Source organism: Propithecus coquereli, unplaced genomic scaffold (assembly GCF_000956105.1).
Source record: "Propithecus coquereli isolate 6110/MARCELLA unplaced genomic scaffold, Pcoq_1.0 Scaffold743, whole genome shotgun sequence".
NCBI lineage: Eukaryota > Metazoa > Chordata > Mammalia > Primates > Indriidae > Propithecus > Propithecus coquereli.
The window spans coordinates 549,844-575,450 of NW_012153541.1; the positions used below are offsets into that span (position 1 = coordinate 549,844).

At 51.5% G+C, this 25,607-nt stretch overlaps 1 protein-coding gene across 5 annotated transcripts in view; it reads left to right on the forward strand.

Moving 5' to 3' along the window:
• HDLBP (high density lipoprotein binding protein) overlaps nucleotides 1–25,607 on the forward strand; it is a 75,905-nt gene that overhangs the window by 32,289 nt on the left and 18,009 nt on the right. For 3 of the 5 annotated variants that reach the window (XM_012661935.1, XM_012661938.1, XM_012661939.1), the window contains exons 2-11: nucleotides 11,915–11,976; nucleotides 13,271–13,383; nucleotides 15,181–15,338; nucleotides 16,401–16,616; nucleotides 20,829–21,035; nucleotides 21,166–21,381; nucleotides 21,951–22,157; nucleotides 22,344–22,451; nucleotides 23,355–23,459; nucleotides 23,843–23,921. In XM_012661935.1, the coding sequence (XP_012517389.1) occupies nucleotides 13,308–13,383; nucleotides 15,181–15,338; nucleotides 16,401–16,616; nucleotides 20,829–21,035; nucleotides 21,166–21,381; nucleotides 21,951–22,157; nucleotides 22,344–22,451; nucleotides 23,355–23,459; nucleotides 23,843–23,921 (1,372 nt within the window). In that variant the 5' untranslated portion in view covers nucleotides 11,915–11,976; nucleotides 13,271–13,307. Of the gene's footprint in view, nucleotides 1–7,909; nucleotides 7,967–8,728; nucleotides 8,856–11,914; nucleotides 11,977–13,270; nucleotides 13,384–15,180; nucleotides 15,339–16,400; nucleotides 16,617–20,828; nucleotides 21,036–21,165; nucleotides 21,382–21,950; nucleotides 22,158–22,343; nucleotides 22,452–23,354; nucleotides 23,460–23,842; nucleotides 23,922–25,607 lie in introns of those variants that run through there. The other 2 variants (XM_012661936.1, XM_012661937.1) reach the window with 2 other exon arrangements.

Below are 25,607 nucleotides of genomic sequence, written 5' to 3' on the forward strand. Positions count from 1 at the left end.
GTTTGGTTTGAAAATATGGTCACTCTGGACTACTGCTATTCAATAAAAATATAAACCACATATGTAAAGTTTTCAAATATCTATCTTAAAAATACAAAAAAACCCAAAATTTTAGTAATATATTTTTTTCACCCGATCTATCTGAAATATTATCATTTTACTCATGTAATCAATATAAAAATTACTGATATGGTATTTTACATTGTGTTTTTTTGTCCTCAGTCTTCAAAATCTGGTGTGTATTTTAGACTTACTGCACATACCAATTCAAACCAGCCGCGTGTGGCCAGTACCAACTGGCCAGCACAGTTTGAAAGAGAGTGGTCTGTTTCATTTCCGTGGAAATTCATTCACTTACTTTTTGAAGCTAACATTTGTCCCTTTTTTTTTTTTCCTAAGAGATGGGGTCTCACTCACTCTGCCACCCAGGCTGGGGTGCAGTGTCGTGATCACAGCTCACTGCAGCCTTGAACTCCTGGGCTCAAGTGGTCCTCCCTGCCTTGGCCTCGCAAAGTGCTGGGATTACGGGGGTGCCTGGCTGCTCATCCTCTTTTTTTTTTACAAAAAGTTTTATGGTATATTCATCTGACACATGTTCTTGAACTAGGCTCTAAATCAATATTATACTTCACTCAGCTGTATAAATATGTGTTGATTATTTCAGTGTTTGTAAATCTTGTGTAATAGAGTGCTCCATTAACTGTGTTCATTTAGTGGAATTAGGCGCCAGCATCCCCAGCGAGGTACCCACTGTAGGCCAGGTTCTTTTGGGTGTTTTCTTCCTTGTCTTCTCAACAACTTAAAGAAAAGGCCCCCAAAGTTCAGAAACGTGAAATGTAAAAGTTGAGAGCTTTAAGCACCTAACCAAGGTGACTCAAATTGTATCAAACAATTCTTTTTTTAATTTAATTTTATTTTTAATTTTTTTTTCAAGCAATATTCTGATCACAGATTTCCTGGCAACAAGTTTTATGTTCTTTATGTACTTTGTTCTCATTACAGGTGCCTGTAATGACCTAGCTAAAACATAAGTTACGTATTTTCACATTGCCTAGAAATACGTGAATCTGAGGAATAGGCCAGCATAACAGTCATTGAAGAAAATGCTCAGTTACCCTTCCTGTTACTTCCTGAAAAGAAGTGAAACTGACAGAAATAGTCAGTGGAGAAAGAACAAGGCGACGATGTGCAGGAAGCCCTGGGCTGCAGCTATTTGTTTCTCTCAGTTTATTCTAGGCCTCGGAGCTGAGTGTACATACGGTAATCAATATTACATCTGAGCCAAAGAAAAGAACCTAGTGTAGCTACGCTTGTTATCAGACTATGCTACAAGGCCAAGTATAAATAAGCCTAATCTTAAAAAGGGGTTATACTTAGAAAAATATAACATGAGCCACATATATTATGTAATATAAGATTTTCAGCCATCAAGAGGGACGAAAACATTTCTTTGGCCTGACCTGACCACCATACTCAGTATGGGAGAACAGACTGCTCAGTTCTCCTGTCCCTCAGTGCTACCTTCCTATCTATCGGGTTGCGTTGCTGCCGGAAGGTGTGCGGCCTGAGTGCCTCCCAGTCTCCGGCTCCCACAGCCTTGGAGATGACCGCTGGTCCACTGCTGCTCCTGACCAGTCAGCCTGGCCTCACACCGCGAGTTCCCGTCAAGTCATCTGTTAAGGCAGAGGGGGGACAGGCGGCATAAATGGTGCACCTCGGTTATCTGCGTTTGCGCATTGGCGGTCAGGTTGGTAAAGTTGTGGCTGTTACTAGCAACGCTGTGATGCCTGAAACATTCTTGTACATGTTTCCTTTTGCTCACACCGGAGAAATTTTTCCTAAAGCATGTTTGTAGAATTGAGGTTGTTCTCTCGTGGAATATTTGCATCTTAAGGCTTAATAGACCTTGTGATACGGTAGTGGGGAGGAGGGATGGGTAAACTCACACCTAATGGGCACAGTCTCTTGGTGATGGGCACATATATAACTTTGACTCAGACTGCACAAAGGCAAAGCATGTAACCAAAACGTTTGTACCCCCGTAATATTCTGAAATAATAATAATAAAAAAGTAGGTCTTGCGAGTGGTATGAAGTAAGGACCTTGCTTTTCTCTCATGTAGATAACCAGTTTTCCCAGAGCCGCTGACGGCATAGTCCGTCCCTCCCTGCTGGTCCACGAGGCCCTGTCTGCTCGGTGATGTGTGTGCCTTGAGGTCCATATGGGACCCTCGTTGCTGTCCCCTCGTTTTCTGTGTCTGTCTCTGCACTAGCACCGCACTATCTGAATTACTGGGGCTGTAAAATCTTGGTAGTGGGGAGGGCAAGTCCTCCTCCACCTTGGTTTTTGTTTATTTTTCGGGTTTTTTTTTTTAGATATTTGAATTTATTTTATAGATTTTTTTATTTCAAAATATCACGGGGGTACAAATGTTTTTGGTTACATGAATCGTTTTTATTATGTTTGAGTCAGGGTTATAAGCGTGCCCATCACCCAGATAGTGTTCACTGTACCTGTTAGGTAGGTTTTTGCCCATCCTCTCCTCCCCCTCCCTGCTACTTCATTTCCACTGAGTTTTACTTCCCTCTGTGCACATGTGTGCTCATGGCTAGTTCCAATTTCGTAGCAAGTACATGTCCTGTTTTTCCACCCCTCAGATACTTCATTTAGGATTAGTCTCCAGTTCTGTCCAGATGGTTGCAAAAGGCCTTAATTCAACCTTCTTCATGGCTGTGTAGTATTCCACAGTATACACACACCACATTTTGTTGACGCGTTCACGAATTGATGAACACTTGGGTTGATTCCACATCTTTGCAACTTAGTCGTCCTTAGTGTTGTCGTGGCTTGTTCTTCATCCTTGACCTTTTGTGTAAATTTTATTGTATAAATATAATTATATATGTCAATATTCTAAAAATTATATATATAAATATTGTTTTACAAGTCAGTGTTTTATAATACATAGAAATCTTGTATGAATAAAAAGTGCATAAAATCTGGTTGTCAAATTAACATGCACACACCTTTTGGGATTTAAGTTGCACTTACCTTGATTTCTAGTCTGGAGGAGAATCAGTCTTTATGGTTGTCTACCTTTAGATGAACATGGCCTGTCGCCATTTATTTAGGTATTTTGACAAAGGTTTTTGTAGTATTCTCTATAAATCATATTCTTTTCCTTTTGGATTTCTCAGTTTGTTGCTGGTGTTTTGGAACATGATTATTTTTGTGTGTTGATCTTGTTTCCAGGAAACTTACCGAACTTTGTAATCAGTTTTAATAGTGTGTCCACAGAGTCTCCTGGGTTTTCTACCTGCAAGGTTGTGTTGGCTGTGAAACGGGCCGTTTTGATTCATTTCCAGTCCTTGGACCTTCTTCCGCAGCCTGTCCTGGCTAGGATCTCGTGTGAGCTCGGCTGGATGCAGGGCAGGCGCTCCGTGCGAATGTTCCCCTGGGGGTCTCTGGTTGGCTCCCGTCATCTGGTCAGGGAACTGTCCTTGTGTTCCTAGCTGTTACCAGGAATAGGTTAATTACATCAGATCCTTTATGTGAATCTTTCGAGATGAGTAAATTGTTTTTGCCCTTGGTGTTGATGCTGTGGTGAGTTCCTTTTATTTATTTTTCTAGTATTATTCCACCTCGGGCTGACATAGACTTGACTTTATCATGATATTTATTTTTAGATTTCTGAATTGGTTTGCTTTTATGTACCTAGGTAAGATTCACACATTCCTTTCTCCTGTTAGCCTTGCCGGGAATGTATCAAAGTTTCCTAGCTCTGTGTGTTGGAGATAGTCTCTTGACTTCCTTACAGAAGCATTTTGGGCCTGCTTTTTGCCTTTTTGTTGTGATTCATATACACACACACACACACACACTTTTTTTTTGTTTTTTTTTAAGATTGGAGAGGATTTGTTATTTGAACTTTCCATTTATAGCTCAGTTTGGGTAACTTATTTTTCTAGAAATTACCCATTTCATCTGTTTTAAGTTCTCAACAATACTTTCCTTAATAGAAGTTTTATATTTTTCCAAGTGTCTTATAGGTATAGTTTTTGACCCCCTTTTAATTCTTAATATTGCCTTTTTATGCCTTTTCTCTTTTTTTCATTGATCATGGTTGCCAGAGATCTGACTGGTCTTCTTAAAGGTTTGGCTGTAGGTTTTGTTTATCCTTTCTACTATATGTCTTTTATGTCATTGATTTCCTTTCTTTATTTCCTCCTAGTTTTTTGAAGGTATATTCTGTTGTTTTTCTAGTTTCAGCAGTAGATAGTTGGCTTATTAACTTTTCAGTTTTTCCTCTTAACGAATACACTCTGGCTTCATTCCATAAGTTTGAATATATAAGTGCTTTATTGCTCAGTTCTAAATATTTTCAAATTTCTTCTTTGTCCCATGAATTATTTAGAAGCAAATTTTAAAATTGAGTTGTGGTCAGAGAATGTTGTTATGATTTTTTTTCTTTACTATTTATTGAGGTGTGTCTTAGGTTTTTTTTACTTAGCTCCTGGCCGGTTTTTTAAATGTATGGTTGGGGAAAAGAGTGTCAATCAATAAAGTGGGTTTATTAATTATGTTGTTTAAATCTTCTGTCCTTTTTGTTTTTAAACGGGGTCTTACTGTCTTGCCCAGGCTGATCCTCTGAGTAGCTGGGTCACAGGTGCGTTACCAAGGGTCAGTTGCTCCCTTTGTTTTTTATTTGTGTTTTTTATTCTTACCTCTCAGACACAGTCCTGCAAGTCTCTCCCTTTAGTTTTGATATATATTTATCAACTTCTCCTAATAACCTTCAGTTTTTACTTTACATGTTTTTGGCTGTGTTATTAATATGTGTAATCAGAGTTGATGGAACTTTTTATTCTTGACCTTCTTTGTTCTTAGATTCTTCTCACACAGGCTGTGGTACCTGAAAGTAACTCGCCAGCCGGCTTACACGTGGGTAGCTTCGCCTGGAGCACTTCCCCATCCCTGTGTTTCCAACCTGCATGTCCTTGTGGTTTAGGACTGTTAAGTAGCTTGTAGCTGACTTCGTAACTGGCCAGTATAGTCTCTTAACACTTATTTAGATCACTGAGACATTTGAATTTATTACTCTTATCATATTTTGTGTTTTATTTGCTTTTTTCATTGCTTCTCTTTTATTTCTCATGTCTCCTATTCTGTTTTCTTATTTCCTCTCTTTTCTTTAGTAATTAGTAATACAATATAATGTAACCAGTAAGTAATAATATATATTGTAATGAGTACCTCTGAATATATCACCTAATCCAGGATCTAGAACATTGCCAATAATTTCCATTTGAATGAGAGTTTGGCTTGAAAGTTAAAAACTTTAAATTTTTAGCATTCATTCTCAAGCAGGGCTGAAGTTAATTACCTCTAGCCACTCCCCACATAAGGATCCTGAAATATTGTAACTTTAATCTCCCTCCCTCCTTATGTTATTGCTGCCTAGCGTTTTAATTCTTATGTTTTCATTCCCTCCAAATTTTATTGTTGTTACTAGTATAGGGTCAATGCTTGCTTCACTTTGTGTAGATTACTGGTTCCTTTATCAATACTTCTTCTTTCAGCTCACTGTCTTTCAACTACTGATTGTAGTGGCTTGAGCTCTGTCTGGGTGCATCTATTTTATTCTCATTGGTCAATGAGGTAAAGAATTCTAGATTGACAGTTATTTCCTTTGGCATAATTTATAGATATTAAGCCATTATCCTCTGGTATATTGTTGTTCGTAAGCAGTCTGCCCTCAGGCCCATGATGTTCTTTATGGGTAACCTTTCTTTTTTCTCTAGTTGCTTTTAAGGTCTACTCTTGTCTTTGGTGCGCTGAGATTTCACCGAAGTGTTTTGGTGTGGATGAATTTAAATTATCCTGCTAGCCACTTGTTCTGTCTTTTTGTAGAGAGGAGGGAATATTGTATCTTTAAATCCTAGAATTTTCTCACCTGTTTTTCCCAGTGTTTCTTCTCTGTGCTGTACATTTTCTTTTTTTAGAACTCCTGTGAGACATAGGCTGGACTTTCTCACCCTCTGATCCATGGTTCTTAACCCTCTTTCATTTGTTCCATCTCTTGATTTTTTTATACCACCTTTATATCTTAAGTTTAATTAATTTATGCTTTTTAGTCTCAATCTTATAGTCGTGCTATCTGAGGTTCTTGAGTCTGCTCCTGTTTCAGTCTTTTTGAACTTTAGACTTTTAGTCTCTCTGCAATACGGGTTGATCTGTGGGTATCCTTGTTAGCCTGGTATGAGATTTATTCTTTCCTGAATGGGTTTGCTTTCTGTTTTGTTAATTTCTCAGTTTCAGCTATGGGTTCCTGGACAAATGGCATTGTAGAGATTTGAGCCCAGCCCTTTGTAGAGTACTAGTCCATTGTCCAGAGATGCTCCCACCTCCTGCCTCCCAGCTCAGGGCAGTCAGGGAGAGCATCCTGTAGGCTCGCTCTGCTAGTGGGCTTTTCTTTGTTGGGGTTTTTGTTTTGTGCCAGGGGATACCTACCTTCTATTGGGGGTGTAGCCCTTTTGGGGATCATGACTTTGTAGGGTGGGAGGGTGTCTGTATTCTAACCTTTTACCTTGAGCAGGCCTGAACTACTACTCTCTGTCTCCTCAAGGGCTGAAAACCCAAATGTCACAGCCTGATGTTCCCCTTTTGAGGCAGGCAGCCATAGAGCTCACACATTATCTGGTCATGGAAGTCCTAAAGTTTGCTGGAAAGAACAGCTGGTCACGATTGTCGGCACAGAAACATTGTGGGATGCTTTGTAGCACAAATTTAACGTTCAATTTTATAGTTTTTTTTTGCTAACTGTATGTTTTTTAACCAGCTCTGTAAGGTCTCCAGTGCACCAGGTACTGTGCCAGCTTCTTAACTGTGTTGACTTCCTAGTGCCCTGCAAGGCCCTTGACAATGGGCCTGTTGGCGGTACTGGATCCCCAGCCCTCCTCTCCTCATCTTCGTCTCAGCGCCGAACCCTGGCAAACAAAACAGCAAAAAACACTGCTCTAGTTGCTGGTTGGTTGATTCCCATGGAAAGACTACCTACAAACTACAGGGGAACACAGAAGTGGGTTCTGAAGAGTTCCTTGGTGCCTAAAGAGGCTCTTCCAAGTCTCAGGAGGTCCCACTGCCCGGTTACCGTCCTGGCGACTTGGAGCGCTGCTTTGGCGACAAGGGCCTTGGCTCTTTCTCTGCTTCAGGCAGCGGATTTTCTCTGCCTGCTGTGGGATGTCCCGAAGGCTGGGGGCCTCCCCGACCCTGCGTGCACACGTGTCTGCCCGCCGTCCCGCCTGCCTGTGCAGGACATCGCACTGCCCGCTCCGTGAGCCTTCCCTCAATCCCCTCTCGTCAGTGAGGGGCAGGCAGCAGCCTCTGTGCCCTTCCGGCCTGTCGCCCCTCCTCCAGGTGGTAAGGAGTGTCTCGGTGCTGCCTGCAAACATCTACCAAGTCCGGCCGCTTGCTTTTGTCCAGTGCCCTCCCTAACGCAAGCTGCCGCCGTCCGTGCGCTGAGCGCCCCGTGGGCCTCCGCCTCTCCGCTCGGTGTCGCCAGGGGAGCGCACCCCGCCCCTGCCCCGCCGCCGCTGCCTCCCTCTCCGAGCATCACCGGCCGGTCGCCGCCTGCGTGGGCCCCGGACGCGCTGCAGCCGCGGCGCGGGGTCCTTCGGGTTTAGTTCTGCTCTGCCCTGGGGGGCGACACCTGCGCGGGCCGGGCTGTCACCGCTGGCTCTGCCGCGGGGTGCGGGCGGGGGTGGGCGACTTCCCGCCGGGGGCGCCCCACGGAGCCCGCCCCACGCGAGCGAGCGCGGAGCCCCGAGTTGGCCGCGCCGCGGGCCGGGGCGGGGCGGCTGACGTGTCCCGGCGGGATTGGAGCCGCCGCCCTATATAGGCCGGGCGGCCGCGCGGCGCCTCCTCCCTGCGCTCCGCCGCTCCGTCTCCTCCCGCGCGGCGGCCCCGAGTGAGCGCGGGGACCGGGACGGGCGCGGGGTGGGCGCGGGCGTGGGGCGGGCGAGCTGCGGCGGCGGGGGCGCCCCTTGTCCCGGCGCCGGCTGGTGGCTGGCGGCCCGGCCGTCCGGTCCCCGCGGGGGAGGGGACGGCTACGTGTCACCACTGCGCATGGGCCGCGCCGGCCCCAGAAGTGGAGAAACTTTCCCGAGTCCGAGTGCGAGCGCCGCTTCCCGCCGGGCGGGGCGGGGGCGCCCGGGTCTCCGGTCCCGGCTGTCGCGGTGGGGGAGGGGCGGCCGACCCGGGCCAGGTGGTGGCGTTGGCGGGCCCGCCCCTCCCCCAGGGCGCCCCTCCCCCAGCCCGGACGCCGACCGCGGGGCGGGGGCTGGGGGCTGCGCCCTGGGGCCGCGGGCCGGGGGGTCTTCCCCGCGCAGCGCAGTCCGGGCGGGCGCCGCAGCACCGCCGCCTCCACCTGCCCCGGGGCGGGGGCTGGGGGCTGCGCCCTGGGGCCGCGGGCCGGGGGGTCTTCCCCGCGCAGCGCAGTCCGGGCGGGCGCCGCAGCACCGCCGCCTCCACCTGCCCCGGGCGGCGGGGACGCGGGGGAGGCGCCGGAGCGCGCCTGGGACGGCCGGGCCGGGCCGCGGGAGCCGCGGGAACCGCATTACGGAAAATACCGGCTTCGGTGCGCGGCAGGCCGAGCGCCCTGTCCCTTTAAGCCGGTCCCGCCCGCGGGCGTGCGGGGGAGGGGAGGCTGCTGAGGTGGCATCTGGCCGTGCGGGACGTCCGGCTCCGGGCGGCGCAGGCCACGGGCGCGTCGGGGTCCTGCTCTCTGCTCTCGAGTTTGGTTTGTGGTCTTGAGCAACTTGGAAACACTCCCTTGCGAGGCTTCCCTGGGGACAAAAGTAAGCGATTTTGATTCTGGGGAGGCGAAGTCCTGATTCCGGCTGGCGACTTTCGACACCCTCGCGCCGGCCTGTCTGGCGGGGCGCCGGGGTCCCGGAGCCGAGCTGAAGTGAAGCTCTGAGGTTTGCCGCGCTGTGGCCTCTGCGCGGGGAGCTGCGAAACTCGCCACGCGGGATCCCCTCAGTGCCGCCTGCTCGGCGGCAGGAAAGTGGAGTCTTGTTAAAGCCTTTTGTGCTGCTGCCGGCCTGTTAGCGGGTCTCGAGCGCGGGGCGCCGCCGCCGCCGGCACGGCTGCCATCTCCTGGGGGTCCAGGGCTCACGCCTCGGGCGGAAGAGGGTCTGGGCTGTGCCTCGTTCCTTCACTTTGAGTTCTAGTGCTGGCCGCTGCAGAGTCATATTTTGAGCTGGGACTTGTTTGCTGGGGACATTGACACTGTGGGAAACAAAATTTAATGTTCAGAATAGCGTGAGGTTTTGGACCTGAATGCCGATTGGCCCGAGTTTCCCGTGGGGAAGGTGGTTGGGGCAAGCAAAACGGCGAAGGCACTGGGGGCCGTGTGGGGGGAGGCGGCAGCTAGGAGAAGGGACTGCACCTGCCCCGAGCAGGCTGGTAGGGGAGGGTCGCGTTCTCTGCGGCCAGAAGGAGAAAGAAGTTGTGGATTTCGTCATAGCGTGAGACAGAACGTTCACAGCCATGCAGAGGTGGACCTGGGCTCCCTCAGGAGGCCACGAATTTCCTGTCCCTGGCGGTATCCAGAAACTGAATTAGAGTAACGTCTAAGGTCCTTTTCAATCCTGACTTGAGCAATATCGATGGAGCCAGATCCTGAGAAACCACACGTGTGGCCTCTGTTCTTTGATAACTGGGCCTGCGCGCGGTCTCCTGGGAACTTCGGACAGCGTCTGCAGGAGCCGGGTGGGGAGCACACAGCCCTGACCGCTGCTGTGCGGTTGCTGACGGAGCCGGAGGGAGCAGGATTGGACCTCGTCGGTGTTGTCCGTGAGGGCAGCGCTAGGAGCTTGGGTCGGAGCTTTGGGGGCACTTGGAGCTTTGGGGGACAGCCTCGTAGGTGCTGCCTTGTTAAGCCAGAGACACGTGGACAGCTGCGCTGGGCATCCCTGGATTGGGGCACAGGACGAGGGTGAGACTAGCCTTTTGTCGTGTCTCACCCCAGAGCCTCAGGTGGGAGTTAGGTCTGAGTTTACATATGGGTCATCAAGTACGTGTTCAAAATAGATTTCTTTAAAAACAGGTTTTGAGTTGTTTAGGAAAAAAACACTCTTGTTTGATATACTAAAACCCTGGATGTTAAATGTGTCTGGTTGTATCCATTTGCAATCTGGAGGCCGAGGACCCAGTATATCCTGTCAGACCAGTCTGGAGTTTTCTGGAGGTCCACTCTCTGCCCTTTCTGGCTGCCTGAGGGCCTGTGCGTGTGTGGGGAGCACCAGAGGCCCTGCTCCGTGGTAGCAGGTTCGTTTGTGTTGAGGCTGCGTTCAACGTAAGGGCTGGTTGGAATTGGCTTCTGAAAGGTCAGGGGGTGTCTCACAAGAGACCGACACTCAGCGTGGAGTGGGGATTGGCACGTCACGGCTCTGCGCTGCAGTCAGTGGGAGCCGATGTGGGCAGTGACTGCATTTCTCAGGCTTGTGTTGTGGCCGTCAGTGGGCACTAAGGTTCGCCCCGTCCTGGAAAGCAGGGTGCTGGTCAGTGGGAGGGCAGAGACAGACGTGGGTGTGGTTGAGCTCGTGTGGAAGAACGTGGCTTGATGATGGAGCATGTGTCTGAGTTTAAGAAATGACACTGCAGCCTGTGACCACCTCAGGTGGGAGGTGGAGCCAAGCTGGAGGGCTGGCAGCCCAGAGTGGGGGTGCCGAGGGAGGGAGGGGTGCAGGGATGCAAAGGCCGGCGCCTGGGGGGCATCTCAGCCTGGGGCACCCCATCTTGCTCCCAGACTGGCCAGATACTTGGAATCTCAAGGAGATTCTTAAACAGTGTTTTGAGTCAGTTTGTCCCCCCTTCCCCCCTTCAGTTTTGGGGTACATCTGTGTGTCTGGGGCCCCAGAGTGGCTCTGGCCTCTGGCTTGGAGCAGGTTTCCTATGTGACTCAGCCCTGTATTTAGAGTTTTTAAAAAATCTTGATCAGGTTTGCAATCCTGAACTGCCACTGGTCCATGTCCTCTGCTGGGAGGATGAGACCCTTATAATGTGACGCACCCCCCACTGCCGTGAGCTACCCTCTCAAATCCTGACCCCCATGTCTCACGGGCAAGATTGTTGGATGTGACTCTCCAGTGAGTAGGATGTTCCTGTTGCTGTTGCTGCTTCTCCCACGTCAGACACAAGCCTCACTCTGTCAGAAAGTCTACCTTTTCGCCATTAAGAGCACATGTGGCTGCATACAGTGGCAGGTAGCCTGCCTGGTGGCCTCACCAATCTAGAAGTCCCCGAAGGCAAAAATGACTCACACCCACATACTATACAGAGTAGCTCTTGGTCCTCCCCAGCCAGCCTTTGAAGATTCCTTCCAATCCTGCGATTTTGTGACCTGGTTTCTAAATCCCCAACGGATTAGAAGGAACTGAAGGACTTTCACAGGATGACAGCCACATGAACAGCGTAACCTTAAAATTACAGAGACCTCTTAAAGGCAGTAGCTCCTGGTCACCCTGAAAAGCTCAAGAATCCCCAGAGCCCAGCTTCACAACCCATCCTCTGGCCCAGCAGTCCGGAGGCTACGTGGGGTACAGGGGAGGGATTCAGCCACGCAAGAGAACACCATCAATTTGGGGAGGATTTTACATCAAATGATTAAATTTAAAAGGTTGGCACTCAAGGGATCACTCTCTCAGGTCCCCGAAAAAGTTGTCCTCTGAAAGTTGTAGCTGGTTCGGGTTGTTGTAATATGTTTTGAGAGCAGAGATTCCTCCTCCCCTCCCCAAGAAACTTTCCCAAGTACTTGTGTTGGTTGGGAGGTAAAAAGACTTGGGTTGTAAAATGTAGGTAAGTAACTTTGCTCTGGTTTTCTCCTCCCCCGACCCTTCCTTTCCCACCCCAGCAAAAGCTGGCGGCTGACAGGCGGCCCCAGGACGGACTTTCTGGCTACTGACCGTTTTGCTGGTAAGTGTCCCTGCCGTCCCTGGGCTGTGTGGGGCCCGGGAGCGCAAGGGTCCCCCTGGTCCACGTGTCCCTCTTTCTGCATGTTGCATCCCCACGTTCCTCGTGGTTCTTTAGAGACGTCTCTGTGTCCTCGCCGTGAGCAGTTGTAGACCTGTGCCCTTTGGTCGTCATCTGTGTTTCATCTGTTTTCATCCTTTTTCTTAAATGTGAATTATGTTTATTCAGGATTATCTGAATTTGGGTCTTCTTTTTAAGAAAGCAGAGCTTATTAATTTTCTCGAACTTGGGAAGAGGCCTTATTATGTTATAAAACTACATAAAAACCCACTCTTTATGACATTACTTGGTCCTCTTATATTCTTTGTCCGGACAGTGCGGTAGGACGCTCGGTGCGGAACCGTGTGTGGGAAATGGTAGTGCAGACTGCTGCAGTCGGGCAGCGGGCGTGAGAGGAAGCCGGCACGACACTCCTACCCCAGAGTGCCGAGTGGGCCCCTTTCCACACGAGGGGGCGTGGCTTTCAGAGCCCACATCCCGTTGAATTCCGCGTCACCCCAAACCGTGGAACTCTGTGCCCTTGGGTCGGGTTCCCCTGCTACAAGTTCCTCCCACACCTGGGGGACCATGGGGGAGAGAATGACCGGTCAGCCTGTGTTAGCAGTTAGCACGTTGGGGTGGCCTGTCGGGTTGACACAGCCAAGCGCCATGAGGCTGCTTCTCCCCTCGCACACACACCCGCCTCCCGGTTAAGTCGGGGTCACGAGGTGGTTCGTTTGGAGCCCAGATGAGCACCGTGTGGAGGCGGGTTGGCTTTTGTCGCAGCTGTCATGCTACATGCTGTAAGCATCCAGAGGCATGTGGTGGACACGTGAACAAGACTGAGATAGCTGTTAGGAGGGATCCTGGTGTTCACCTGAGCCTGGGGCCGGTTCCAGGGTCCCCACACTGTGGGGGGGAGGGGTGCACACTGTGTCAGTGCCCCTGGGGGAATGGGGGGCACAGGGTGTGTCTCCTGAGCGCCCTGGTGCCAGTGACCGCGAGGAGGCCCTTCCTTGCCTCGACTGCGGCAGCTTTCGGGAGGACAGTTAGCCGGCTGTTCTGGGGGCCTCTGCGCTTGCATTCCGTCTCCCTTCCCATCACGGGTGAGAGGCTGGGTGTCAGCTTACATCGAGGTTGAGAGGAAAATAAACAGGTGTAGTTTGCTGGTAAAACTTAACAATCTGCAGATAATTAAGAGTTGTACTTTGACGATACTTTGACTTTTTCTTGTCTTGACCATTCTCTTTTGCTTTAGTGGCTTCCCCGGGTCGCGTGTAGGCGTGAGACCAACCATGAGCTCCGTTGCAGTTTTGACCCAAGAGAGTTTTGCTGAACATCGAAGTGGGCTGGTTCCGCAACAAATCAAAGGTGACGGCTCCTTTATGTGCTCTTCTCGTTAACTTCTGAGGCGCTGCTCCCCCCACACTGTTGCCACATCTCACGCCGTTTCTAGAAGGACCTTGTGGCCGCGTAGTTGGGGGCGGGGCCGGGGCCCCAGCCTGTCCAGTCATGCTCTGTCCTGCACTGCTGCGTGTGCAGGCGGGATTGGCCAGGCATGCGGGCATGAACCGGACACAGCGAGATTTAAAATGTGGACAGGTTTCTGGAAAGGTGATGAATTTGACCATTGGTAGTTAATGAGATCCTTTTGAAAACTGCCGTTTCCCAATTGCGGTGAGCGAGAACGTGGGCTGTGAAGTGTCCCAGGGCATCGTCGAGCCCTCGCTGAGGGCGTAGGCTGGGCCCTCGCCTCTGAGCTCTTGGCAGCAGCTGCCATTCGGGAGCAGCGTGTGCCGTGGAAGGCACGTGTGTAATTCAGTGTTCTGGTGCCTGCGTTAAGTAAAAAGGAACAGGCGAAATTAATTTTGATATATTTTACTTAATCCCAATATAAAACATTGTCCTTTTCACATCTCTTTAATGTAAAAAAAAAATCAAAGCACTGATTTCATGTTTTTTTTCTTCAAAATCTGGTGCATATTTACAACTACAGATAATTTCAATTTGAATGCTAATCCTTGATCTGTATTTAGATTTCATAAAAATTTCATTTGAAAGAGTAGATTATTCTATTTCAGGTTGTTCCAGACATACTTAAAAGTTTTCCAGTAACTGAATTGAGTATCAGTTGTTAATTAAAATTAATTAAAATTTAAAGTTCACTTCCTGAGTCACACCAGCCGCGTTGCGCAGACTCACTCCTGGAGGCTGCTTGTCTGGCTTTGTTCTGTGTGCCGGGGCCTGAGATCTTCCGACCCAGCTACCCCGTGCAGTCCGTGCTGCTCCCTTTCTGAGAGGGGGAAGCTGGCGCGGGTAGAATCCAGGCACCTGTCACGTCAGCTCTGTTAGGGCCGCGTGGCCCTGCAGCCAGGGTGTGGCGAAGCTGGACAGGGGCACTGTCTGATCCCAGGGGTCAGGCCCCGTTCTCCGTGCGCATCCCCCACGGCGCTCTCCATCGGGCGTTGCTGTTGCCAGACACCGCGCAGCCCTGGGGACTGGTGGCTGTCTGGCAGTCACGTCCTTGCTTTCGTGTAGACGTGTTCTGGGACAGAAGCACGCACAGTCAGGGCACTATGGAAGATGGAAACGGTTAATAACCAGGAAGCCTGGTTTCCACAGTCTTGCTGCTCCCTGCCTTGGGTGGGGGAGAGCAGAGCCTGCAGTCCCTGTGGGAGCTGTTTTCCACATTGTGCAGGACAGTGGAAGCTCAGCCGAGTTTGCCTCCGAGATGGTTCTCACAGGCAGTGCCGGGCAGCACCGTTATTTTGTTTTGCAAATGGAAGGGCCTGCTCTGTGCTGTCATTGTCATAGTTGTGATTTTATTGCTATGATATGAGAAGACTCGTGAGGACTTAAAAATTGCTCTGGCACGGTGCCTTCACGGGAGGGAGGGAGGAAGGGGTCTGAGCTGACCGTGCACAGAGGAGGCCGTGCAGAAGGGAAGAGGTTGTCGGAGATGGGGAGTCCCTGACCACCTGCAGTCACACCTGCAGAGGGTGCTGGGCCTGGTCCCCAGGCCCTTCCCGTTGCTGTGAATGAGGAGAGTTGTGATGAGGGGTCGTGGGTGAGGGTCCATGGAGTGTTTGGTGTCCTGGAAGTGTTTTTTCATTTCAATTTCAATATTGAAAGTGGTGTGTGTTGTCTTATGTATGTTGGCCGGCCCAGTTGCTACTTTAAATTCAGAAGAGGAGAGCGACCCTCCAACCTACAAAGATGCCTTCCCTCCACTTCCCGAGAAAGCGGCGTGCTTGGAAAGTGCCCAAGAACCTGCCGGAGCCTGGAGTAACAAGATCCGGCCCATCAAGGCTTCTGTCATCACTCAGGTAGAAACGCCATCCCTCTTCAACCTGTCCCTCCAAGTGGGATCTGATGGAAGGGTTTTGGCACATGCAAAATGAGAATTCTTCAGGTTGGTGAAGGGAGGAGGCCTTCAGATTTGATCTCCCCCCAGGCTCTTGTTGGGGCAGAGCTTCAGCCGCGCACACCCCGCATCCCGCGCACCCAAGGGGCTGGCCACAGCTGGCTGTGGGCAGCATTTGCCAGATCCGCGGGTCCTGTCTGCTGTTCCCCTCCCTGCAGTCCCGTCCCTCTTCCCATTGCTGAGGCTGCTCCTTCTGTGTCAGCAGATCCATTAAGAACTGACGTGTCTCTACTCTCCATCCCACTTCCTTAAAGCAGTTAATCAGCTTCTTGTTTTTCTTTGACTTCGTTAGTCCCTCTCTCTGCTACCTGAATTTGAGATGTTGAGAGACTTCAGAGCTCCCGTGAGATTGCTGCCCACGTGCCAGCAGGTCTTCTTCCCCCAGCTCTAGACTCATAACCAGCTGTGCCCTGTCCTTCCATTTTAACCTGTTCCGTGTTGACAGTTTTGTTAAACGTGCCGCTGTCTGCTTGGTGGTGCAGGCCCCAGACGCGGGTGGCGGATTCCTCCTCCCACCTTGCCCGTTCTCCGTCCATTCCCCACAAGGCAGCTGGAGGACCCTGAGCCGCTGGCAGAAAGTGTCCTGCTTAAAACCCTTCATTGACTTCCACTGGGGGGAGTCCCCTGGCGTGCCGGCCAGACTCCACTCCCACCTGCTGCCCCCTTGCCGTTCCTGCCTGCAAACCTGGAATCTTCCCCTTGACTTGCTGGCACTCTGCCCACACGCCCTAGTCACAAGGTCTCTCCCTGCTGCTCTCCAGCCCTGCTCTGTGTGGCGGGTGCAGCTCTTCCGCTGGAATGGCAGCCTCCTGCCCAAGGCGCTTTCTCCTTATCCTTAAACTGCTTTGTCCCAGGGCTGGGATCAGTGCCTGGGTGAGGTGGGGGCTACTTAGGGAGGGCAGGGTCCGTTGACCTTCCTCTGTCCTTTGATCTCTTAGCCGTGTCTGTTTTGGTCTCGGAGCAGGTGTTCCACGTACCCCTGGAGGAGAGAAGGTACAAGGACATGAACCAGTTTGGAGAAGGTGAACAAGCGAAAATCTGCCTCGAGATCATGCAGAGGACCGGTGCTCACCTGGAGCTGTCCCTCGCCAAGGACCAGGGCCTTTCCATCATGGTCTCAGGGAAGCTGGACGCCGTCATGAAGGCCCGGAAGGACATTGTCGCCAGACTGCAGACACAGGTGGGCGTCCCCAGGCCTCACTCTCCTGAGTGACGGCGCTGGCGCCGTGTCCCCAGTTCTTGACATGCGGTAGAACTTTGCTGGACCCTTCCTATCAGTGGGACAGCAACATGCAGAGCCTCTTGGGATTTTTAGGGGGAAAACCACTAAATTAATAATAGAACTGGGACACCCACTGTGTTTGTTATTTGAACGAATGAACTGAAAAATTTTTTGTTTTGGAGACGGGTCTTGCCATGTTGCCCAGGCAGGTACCAAACTCCTGGCCTCAAGCGTCCCTCCTGCCTCCCTCTCACGAGTAGCCAGGACTAGAGGCCAGGATGAACTGGAAACAAGTCCCAGAGTTTGAGACACTCGACAGAACAGGCTTATTGGGTGGCGTTGCCAATGCTTTGCTGCGGCATTTGTTAAATGCACATTTCTAGGCCTCAAATTTAAGATAAGATAAATTAAAGTTTTGTTTTAAACCAGTTCCTTAGTCCTTGGCAGTCTGATGCCAGTACTTGGACTTTATTTGAGAACGATTGTAATAAATAAGTGAATCTATGATGGATTTCTCCCTAAGTGGCAGCACTTAAAGACCAAGAAAAATAGAGAATCTTATAAAAGTGTGGCATGACGCTGTCGTGCTAGATGGGTTTATTTAGAAACGGGGATTCCTCCCCCTGTGGCGGAGTCTCTGCGGGCTGCAGTGGGAGCTCCCTCGGTGGTCGGTTGGGAACCTGCTTGGAGAGAGGTCCTGGTGCAGGACCCCAGGGCGTGGCAGGGAGGAGGAGCACTGCCGGGCGCTGGTGCCGTCTGACCCCGACTCAGCCACCCGGCACGTCAGGACAGTCCCAGGACCCAGCTGGTTTCATGGAATTGAATCGTTGTTACGAAGGTTAAAATGGTACTTGTAACTGTTTCCTGCTGTGGCTAGTGTGTGGTGGGCTCTGAGACTGCTGCTGCTGTCTGCTCTGCGTCGCGCGATGCTGTGGGGGCAGAGACACAGCACCGGCCGTAGGGACCTGCTGGCAGGCTTTCGTCCCTGGCCCACGTTCTGATTTTAAAGCAAATCTCTGGTGCGTTGTTTATCTCTAAATACTACAGTGTGGCCTCTCTTCTTTATGTAGGTATGTCTGTAACCATCGTGCCATTAGCCCACTTAAATTGATCGCGGTTTCTTAGTATCATATTTTGACCCAGTCTGTGTTTAGACTTTTCCCATCCTCTCTAACTTGTTCTTTCCAGTTGGACGGTTCACGTCAGCGTCCACACAGGGTCTCCGCATTGCATTTGATCATAAGGTCTCAAGTCTGTCGTCTGTAACAGGACCCCCCGCCTCCCTTTTGATGCCATAGATTTGTTCTGCTGTTTCCGGTGAACTGGTGCTAGATCTCGAGGGGCTTGGTCACTTCCACGTTCGACGTGTTTGGCAAGAAGACTTTGCAGGTGGTGCCCTGTGTGGAGGTGCAGCTGCGTGTTCTGCGTGTGCTGGTCTGAGATTGATCAGCAGTGAAGCGTCTTCAGCTCACCTGTCCTTTATTAAGTTCCCTCTCAATCTTTTGCTTAATAGTTTTATCATCCGTTGGTGATCACGGCGTACATTCACGAAGGGTTGCAAACGGTGGTTTTCTAATTCTGTCCCTGCTCGTACGTGAGTTGATATTTCTGTAAAGAACTTTGCTTCATCAACAGTTGAGTGGGAAGTGCCAGCTGAGTGATCGATCTTCCCCCTCATCAGTTTCTAGGCTGAATCGGCAGTCTGGCATCTCAGCGTGCATCAGTGAGTCTTTGTAGAGTCACCAGGCACTTGGGAATTCTCGGCGCGTTTGTCATTCTCGGTGCTGAAATTGCCGCATCTTCAGCCAGAGGGACCTGTGGGTTCGTCCCGGCAGCTCAGTGTCGCAGCCGTTGGTCTCCACCTCTTCGTAGCTGCTAACACAGAAAGATGTCTCGGGCTGGTTCTGTGGATTTCCTTCCACAGACCCTGAATCTGCTGTTTGTCCACGAACTCTGGGCCTTTTGAGTAGGGAGCTGCGTGCAGAGACTCCGCTCTAGACACAGTGGGTGCCCGTCACGGCCGGGCTGGCAGAGCTCCTGGGCCTCTCTGGAGGACAGAGCTAGGAAAGCGGAGCTTTCTTCTAACAAAGTAAAACCATGAGTTTAATATTTTCCTAACTAAGATAAAATACGGTAGAGTTTTAAAATCACTCGAACTAATTCTTTTTTGTAGGTTATCCTTTCGTCTTGCTACATAGTTTGGTGCATTCGTTTCCCTTTATTTTCAATTTTTAGAAGTTATTTCAACATTTACATGTTCGCGAGCCAAAGCTCTGTAATAAGGTCCATTCAGAGATGCCTCCCCAGCCTGTCATCTTCACCCTGTTCCTCCCTCCCCTCGTGGGTGGACCATTCCTGGCCCCTAGTTATACCTCATTGCTTGTATTTGAGGACAAAAGCAAAGTACAACTTGCCATAAACCCTATTCTGCGCCTTGCATTTTTCCTTACTACTTTTTGGAGATGTCTGCGTATCAGTAAATAGTGATTTTCCTCATTGCTTTTGCAGCCATGTGATGTTCTGTGGGTGTGCTATAATTTATGCGAGCATCATGGATGGGCATCAGGGTGCTTTCCAGGCTCTTGGTGCTGTGAATTATGTCACAGTAAAAACCACGTGCCTGCTCTAGTTCCTGTGTGACCCGGCGCATCTTGCAGTGGATTCCTAGAACTGAGGTGCCGGGGTCAAAAGGCGAGTACAGGTGTGACTTGGCCATCTACTGCCGAATTCCCCCGCCTTGGGAATTGTGTGTTTTGCTCTTCCATTGGTAGTGTCCGGGAGCCAGGCTTGTCAAACCCTTGGGTTTTTGCCAGTCTACGAGGTAGCTGAATATGCTTTTAATTTGCATTTTTTCTGTGAAATGCCTGTTCTTTTGCCCATTTTTCCATCCAGTTGTTCATCTTGCTCAGTTTTCAGTAGCTTAGTGTACTAGGGCTTTTTAAACTCCTTCATCAGTAATAAAAGTTAAAAATGATGTTCTCTAGTTTGTCATTTCTTTTTTATCTTGATGTGTTTTGCTTTGTGAAAGTTTTATTCTTATATAGTAAGATTTATGAATCTTTTATTATTTTGAGTCGTTGTTAAGGAGGTTGTTTTTTACTTCTCAGTCCTAAGAAAGTTCATCCATATTTTCTGCTGGTGCTCGTAGGGTGTTCGTAGGTCTCAGTTCCTGGTCTGGGTGGACGGCATTGCAAGTGAGACGCGGCCCTGACCCAGCTCCACCTTTTCCCTTGTGGTTGCCGAGTTGTCGGCACCATTTTTAAGAGACAGTCTCCCCCAGTGATGTGAGTGCTGCGTTTATCATGTTCTAAATGTTCATGTTAACTTAGGTCTATGTCTGGGTTTCCAGTTCTGACCTGTTGGCCTGGCTCTCCGTGTAGGAACAGTCCCCTATTTTGATGGTGGTGGTTTTGTGTTTTACGGTGTAGTACTGTTATTACCACTTCCGGCCCGTGCTGTTCTTTTTCAGGGTCATCTTATCTATTCTGTTTGTTCTATCATGCAACTTTTATAATTAACTTTTCATTCAGAATTGCATTAATATTTTTAAATTAATCTTGATCATTGACATCTTTATAATTTAAACCTTTTAGGTCTTTTAAGGAGTGTCTTTTAATTTCTTTTTTATTTTTGAGAGAGAGGCTTGTAAACTCTTGGGCTCAAGTGATCCTCCTGCCTCCCTGCCGAGTAGCTGGGACTACAGGTGCACACCACCGTGCCCGGCATGAAATGTGTTTTTCATTACGTTTCTAACTGGTTGTTGTTGGCACAAGTTAAGGCTGTTGGCTTCTGGATTCTAATCCTCCTGTTACAAAGAGCATTTAATGAAGTAGTAGTTTTTTCAGGGTTTCTGGGTCATATGCTTCTTTCTTGCTGTCCAGCATTTGTGGCTGTTTCATTTTCTCTTATCTCCTTTTGTGGGGATGTATTCCAGTGGGTGTCAGGTACTGGTGCAGGTAAGCTTGACCGTGCCCTGGCCTGGCATCGAGGGCAGGCATCCTCCCGCGGGCCGTGTTTGGGCTCATGCTGTTGTGGGTGGGGTGGGTCGAGGTTGGTGGGCGACAACAAGCGAGAATGGCATTCCGACCAGAGAATGTCGCAGAAAAGTATGTTCTTTGAGAACCTATAAATACTTTGGGGGGTTTTTTTTGGGTTCTCTTCCTGCTATAGGCCTCGGCAACTGTTGCCATTCCCAAAGAACACCATCGCTTTGTTATCGGCAAAAATGGAGAGAAACTTCAAGACTTGGAGCTAAAAACTGCAACCAAAATCCAGATCCCACGCCCAGATGACCCCAGCAATCAGATCAAGATCACTGGCACCAAAGAGGGCATCGAGAAAGCTCGCCATGAAGTCCTGCTCATCTCCGCTGAGCAGGTGAGAACCGAGGGAGCAGCCCGTGCTGGGGCCCGCCTGCGGCCCGGGGCTCACCTCTGATCCTGGAGAGCTGTCCGCCCCCGGGCGTCTGCAGGGGCCTGTGCTCATCGGCCCGTCCTCTCCTTTCCAGGACAAACGTGCCGTGGAGAGGCTGGAAGTGGAGAAGGCTTTCCACCCCTTCATCGCGGGGCCCTATAACAGGCTTGTCGGCGAGATCATGCAGGAGACAGGGACACGCATCAACATCCCCCCGCCTAGCGTGAACCGGACGGAGATCGTCTTCACTGGCGAGAAGGAGCAGCTGGCCCAGGCTGTGGCTCGCATCAAGAAGATTTACGAGGAAAAGGTGCGCGGATCCTCACGGGCGGGAGCGACTAGGATTCGGGTCTGGAGGTTTGGTTAAGGCCTGGCTTTGCCCCGTAGCCTTTTATCCTTGGACAGGATGCTTATTATCTCTCCACTCGAGTGTCCAGTAAAGACTGGTGCCCAGGCCTCCTTCTGCAGGGTGGTGTCCTCGCTGTCCCGTCTGCGTGGTGTCCCTGCCTGGGGCCTCCGCTGTGCTGGCAGGTTGCCAGCCGGGCTGCCCCAGGGTGGGGTGCACAGCTCAAGAGTTGTCCGCTTCTTTGATTAAACTGTCAACTCAAGTGGGTGAACTTTCAAACTTAATCCTTAATTTGGGGTAAAGACTTGGTGTTTTCCAGAGTTCCGGGGTGGAGTTAGCAGTTCTGGGTGCCGACACTGAGGGAAATCAGTCCTTGAGCAGTAGAGGTTCTAGGAACTGCCTGGTCCTCGTCGCCTGTCGGGGGTCAACGTGTAGTCTGGGGCCCTCGGGCCGCCTCCTGCTCTTGGGGCAGCGGTTTCCATCCCCCCTGCCCACCCCCAGGCCTTGCCTCTGTCTGCCCTGCTCTCATGCAGAAAAAGAAGACCACGACCATCGCCGTGGAGGTGAAGAAGTCGCAACACAAGTACGTCATTGGGCCCAAGGGCAACTCGCTGCAGGAGATCCTGGAGAGGACGGGCGTTTCTGTCGAGATCCCGCCCTCGGACAGCGTCTCTGAGACTGTGATCCTCCGGGGCGAGCCTGAGAAGTTAGGGCAGGCGCTGACTGAAGTTTACGCCAAGGTACCCGCCTCTTGGAGTGAAGTGCGTCTCCTCAGCCAGCTCCGGGGCCTCTGTGGACAGGCGCTCGAGCAGCAGACGCCGCGGCCGGGAGAGCGTCAGCCCTGGGTGCCTCGGGAGCGGGCTGGCTGTTGTTTTGGTACAACCTTGACCTCCGCAAATCCACGGCTGTTTTCCCGTGTTTCCTAGGCCAACAGCTTCACGGTCTCCTCCGTCACCGCCCCGTCCTGGCTTCACCGGTTCATCATTGGCAAGAAAGGGCAGAACCTGGCCAAGATCACTCAGCAGATGCCCAAGGTAAGGAAACACTCTAATCTGTTAGGTGGGATTTATCTTGTGTTCCGTCCTCCCTTTTCCAGGGCTGTTTATTGCTGTCCGTCCCGTGGGCGTCTTTGAAGACTGACATGGTGTTCAGGATCAGTCGTCCTGCTTGACACGGGCGCCTTCCACGCTGAGCGGAGGGAGCGTATTACTGGGCTAAACAAATATTTTAAGAAACATCTCATTTAGTAATTGTGGTGTGAGAACCTGCTAGCATGAGGAACAAAGCCTGTGTCCGTGTTGTGTAAGTGCAAACACGAAGTCTTTCCAGTTCACCAAAGGAGACGGCGGCACCGGGAGCGCCAGGGAGCCCCTGTCCTGCTTCGTCCCTGTTGTGTTCACACCTAGTCTCCAGCTGACTTTCCAGTCGTCGTACTTCCTCCAGCGTCACACTCCTGGTCCACACAGACACAGTGGCTCTGTGGGGCCCGTCTCCCTCCCCGAAATCCTCACCTTGAGCGTGGCAAACCAGGACGGTCCCCGTCCATGTAGAGCGAGCTGTGCGCCACCTTGGGGCAGCTGCACTTCTCTTAAAATTTCATCTCTGTGCTCTCGTGTTCTGCGTGCAACCGAAGAGGAGTAGGCCCCATAAACGTTACACGATGCGCGAGCTCCTGCGCAGGGACGAGCACCGTGCTGTCTGCTAAAGGGATGGTTGTGGCACCACGGTGTTGGGCCGTGATGCTGAGCCTCCCCTTCAGCTTCGCTTGTGTCTGGCTCTGACCTCTGCCCGTCCTTACGTGAAGCGGTTTGGGATCAGCTGCTGCCTCCAGGAGAGCAGCCGTGGGCTCTCTGAGGATCGGCCATTGCACGCTGGGAGCTGAGGGGCCACAGCTGTGCCGTTTAGTCTCAGCCTCTCTTTCCTTTTTGGTGTGGCAGGTCCACATTGAGTTCACAGAGGGCGAGGACAAGATCACCCTGGAAGGCCCCACGGAGGACGTGAACATGGCCCAGGAGCAGATCGAGGGCATGGTCAAAGACCTGGTGGGTGCGCCTGTGCTGTGTGCTGGTGACCAGGGAAGCTCCGGTGTGGTGGGGAGGGACGGCGACCTCGTCAGGCAGATCTGCGTGGCTGGGCACAGGGACATGATGGCTGGCCACAGTGGGTGCGTCACAGGCCCTGGAGCAGCTAGGAGCTGGCCGCAGTCCCAAAAGAGGCTTGGGTAGAGGAAACCTTATTTTGAAGCCGGGGCCTTCCTTGGGGGCCAGAGGAGCAATCTTGCAACAACTCTGCCCATCAAGTATAAGAAAAGGAAATAGTGGATGGCTTCTGGATTTGGGTTCTAACCCCTTGTCTGAATGGCCCGGCTTGTCCCGGGGACCAAAGCACTTGTCTCTGTTGATCTGCCTTTGTGCTCCTCCCGCAGATTAACCGAATGGACTACGTGGAGATCAACATCGACCACAAGTTCCACAGACACCTCATCGGGAAGAGCGGGGCCAACAGTGAGTGGGGCTGGCTGGTGGCAGTGGTGCTGGGTGCCTTGGCCCGAGCGGGTGTCAGCTGTGAGGACGAGGACACTGGTGCAGGCAGCCCTCGCCGAGCTCCTGGTCATGGTTGTCTTTTACCCACACCCTCCTCTACCTGCCGAAAGAGGCCACTTTCCTCTTCCTTGGGGCCGCGTGTGGTTAGAGCCCTGCAGCCCGTCAGTGAGCTGTCCCGGCTTTTGGAAATGGCGCTGATCTGCCTCCTGGTAACGCCCGGGGCTCGTGTTTGCAGGCTCGGCCCCCGAGCTGCGTGTTCCAGCCAGACCGCGGTGTTGGTGGGACTCACGTGTTCACTCCTGAACGTGCCTGATCTGGAGCTCACTGAGGAACAGGAAGTTTCTAGATTCATGCCCAAGTAAAACAGCCTGGCAGGGGTATTCTGTTGAGCATCGGTATTTCGTCAGCCGGGTGCAGCGTTCGACTTACCGTGTCAGGTGGTAGGCTTAGCACACGTGTGTGGTGACGTGAGAAACATGCTACGTGAGCACTCAGCTGCGAGTCCGACTGCGTGATGTCTCCACGTTGCGCTGCCTCCCTATTCTGAGAACAAGGCCACGCCCGTGTCTTCCTCCCTGGCGGGAGGTGCGAGGGCTGACCGGTTCCCGCATCGTCGGTGGGAGAGGACCCTGTCCTGCGCTGCGGGCGCCCAGCCTGTGAAAGTGCAACCGACGCCCGTGCTGCACGGCGTGCTCGCGGTGAGCACGAGCCCTGGGCTCGGCTGTGGCCCGTGCACGATGCACTCTCTCGCGTCAGGCTCGTGCTCTGTGGGTGTTCACGTGGCGGGGCCAGGAGTCCACAGCGCGGCGACCTCAGGCAGCGCTCGCCTTTTGCACTTTGCCTGAGCCATGTGTGTGTCGTAAACTTGCTTCTGTGGTTGTGCTTCTTGTTCTGGTTCGCCGTGGCGTCTGCTTAGACAGGAAACGCAAAGAGGTCCAGCGGTGTGATTCCGACAGTAATTTCTGGTTTCTGCTCCCTGAAAATCACAGAACTGCTTAGTGTAGTCAGAGAATTGTCTCTGCCCTGTTTTCTTCTGAGCTACTTCCTAATACTCGTTTACTTACGTCATCTGAAGTTTGCAGCCCGGAGCCTGCGTCCTTTGCTCTTCTGTCTTGTGCCACCTGGGAGTGGCCGCGTCTCCGGGTCAGCCCTTACCGATGGCCTCCTTCCTGCCTTGGCCTGTGCGCCCGTTCGGAATGGTGGCCCGTCCCATGGGCTTGGCCTGGCCTCACTACACGGTGGGCAAAACGCCTGCCTCGTTTCTTGGTGATGTGGCTTCTCCAGAGTTGAGGGGCCTGGATGTGAAACCGAAGGCTCTGGGTTCTCGCCAGAGAAGGCGGCGGCAGGAGGCTCTGCGGCCACAGCTAGAGATGGAGTCTCACTAGGCAGCAGCTCGGCCGCTGTGTGGTTCTTAGAGGGCTGGTGGGTGCTTTTGTCTCCGGTCAACGTGGGCAATTTTGAATACTCTGAAGCCCGAGCTGTACCCCAGACCACCTATGTCTCAGGTCGCAGCCACCAGTCGTTTGAAGAGCTCAGGGCAGTGTCAACCTGGGGTCGAGGCTGGGCCCGTGCTCCAGAAGCCTTGCGATCTAGGGGAAGGTCATAACGTTCTCATGTTAGTCCATGAAAATTCTCATTTTGGAGGCT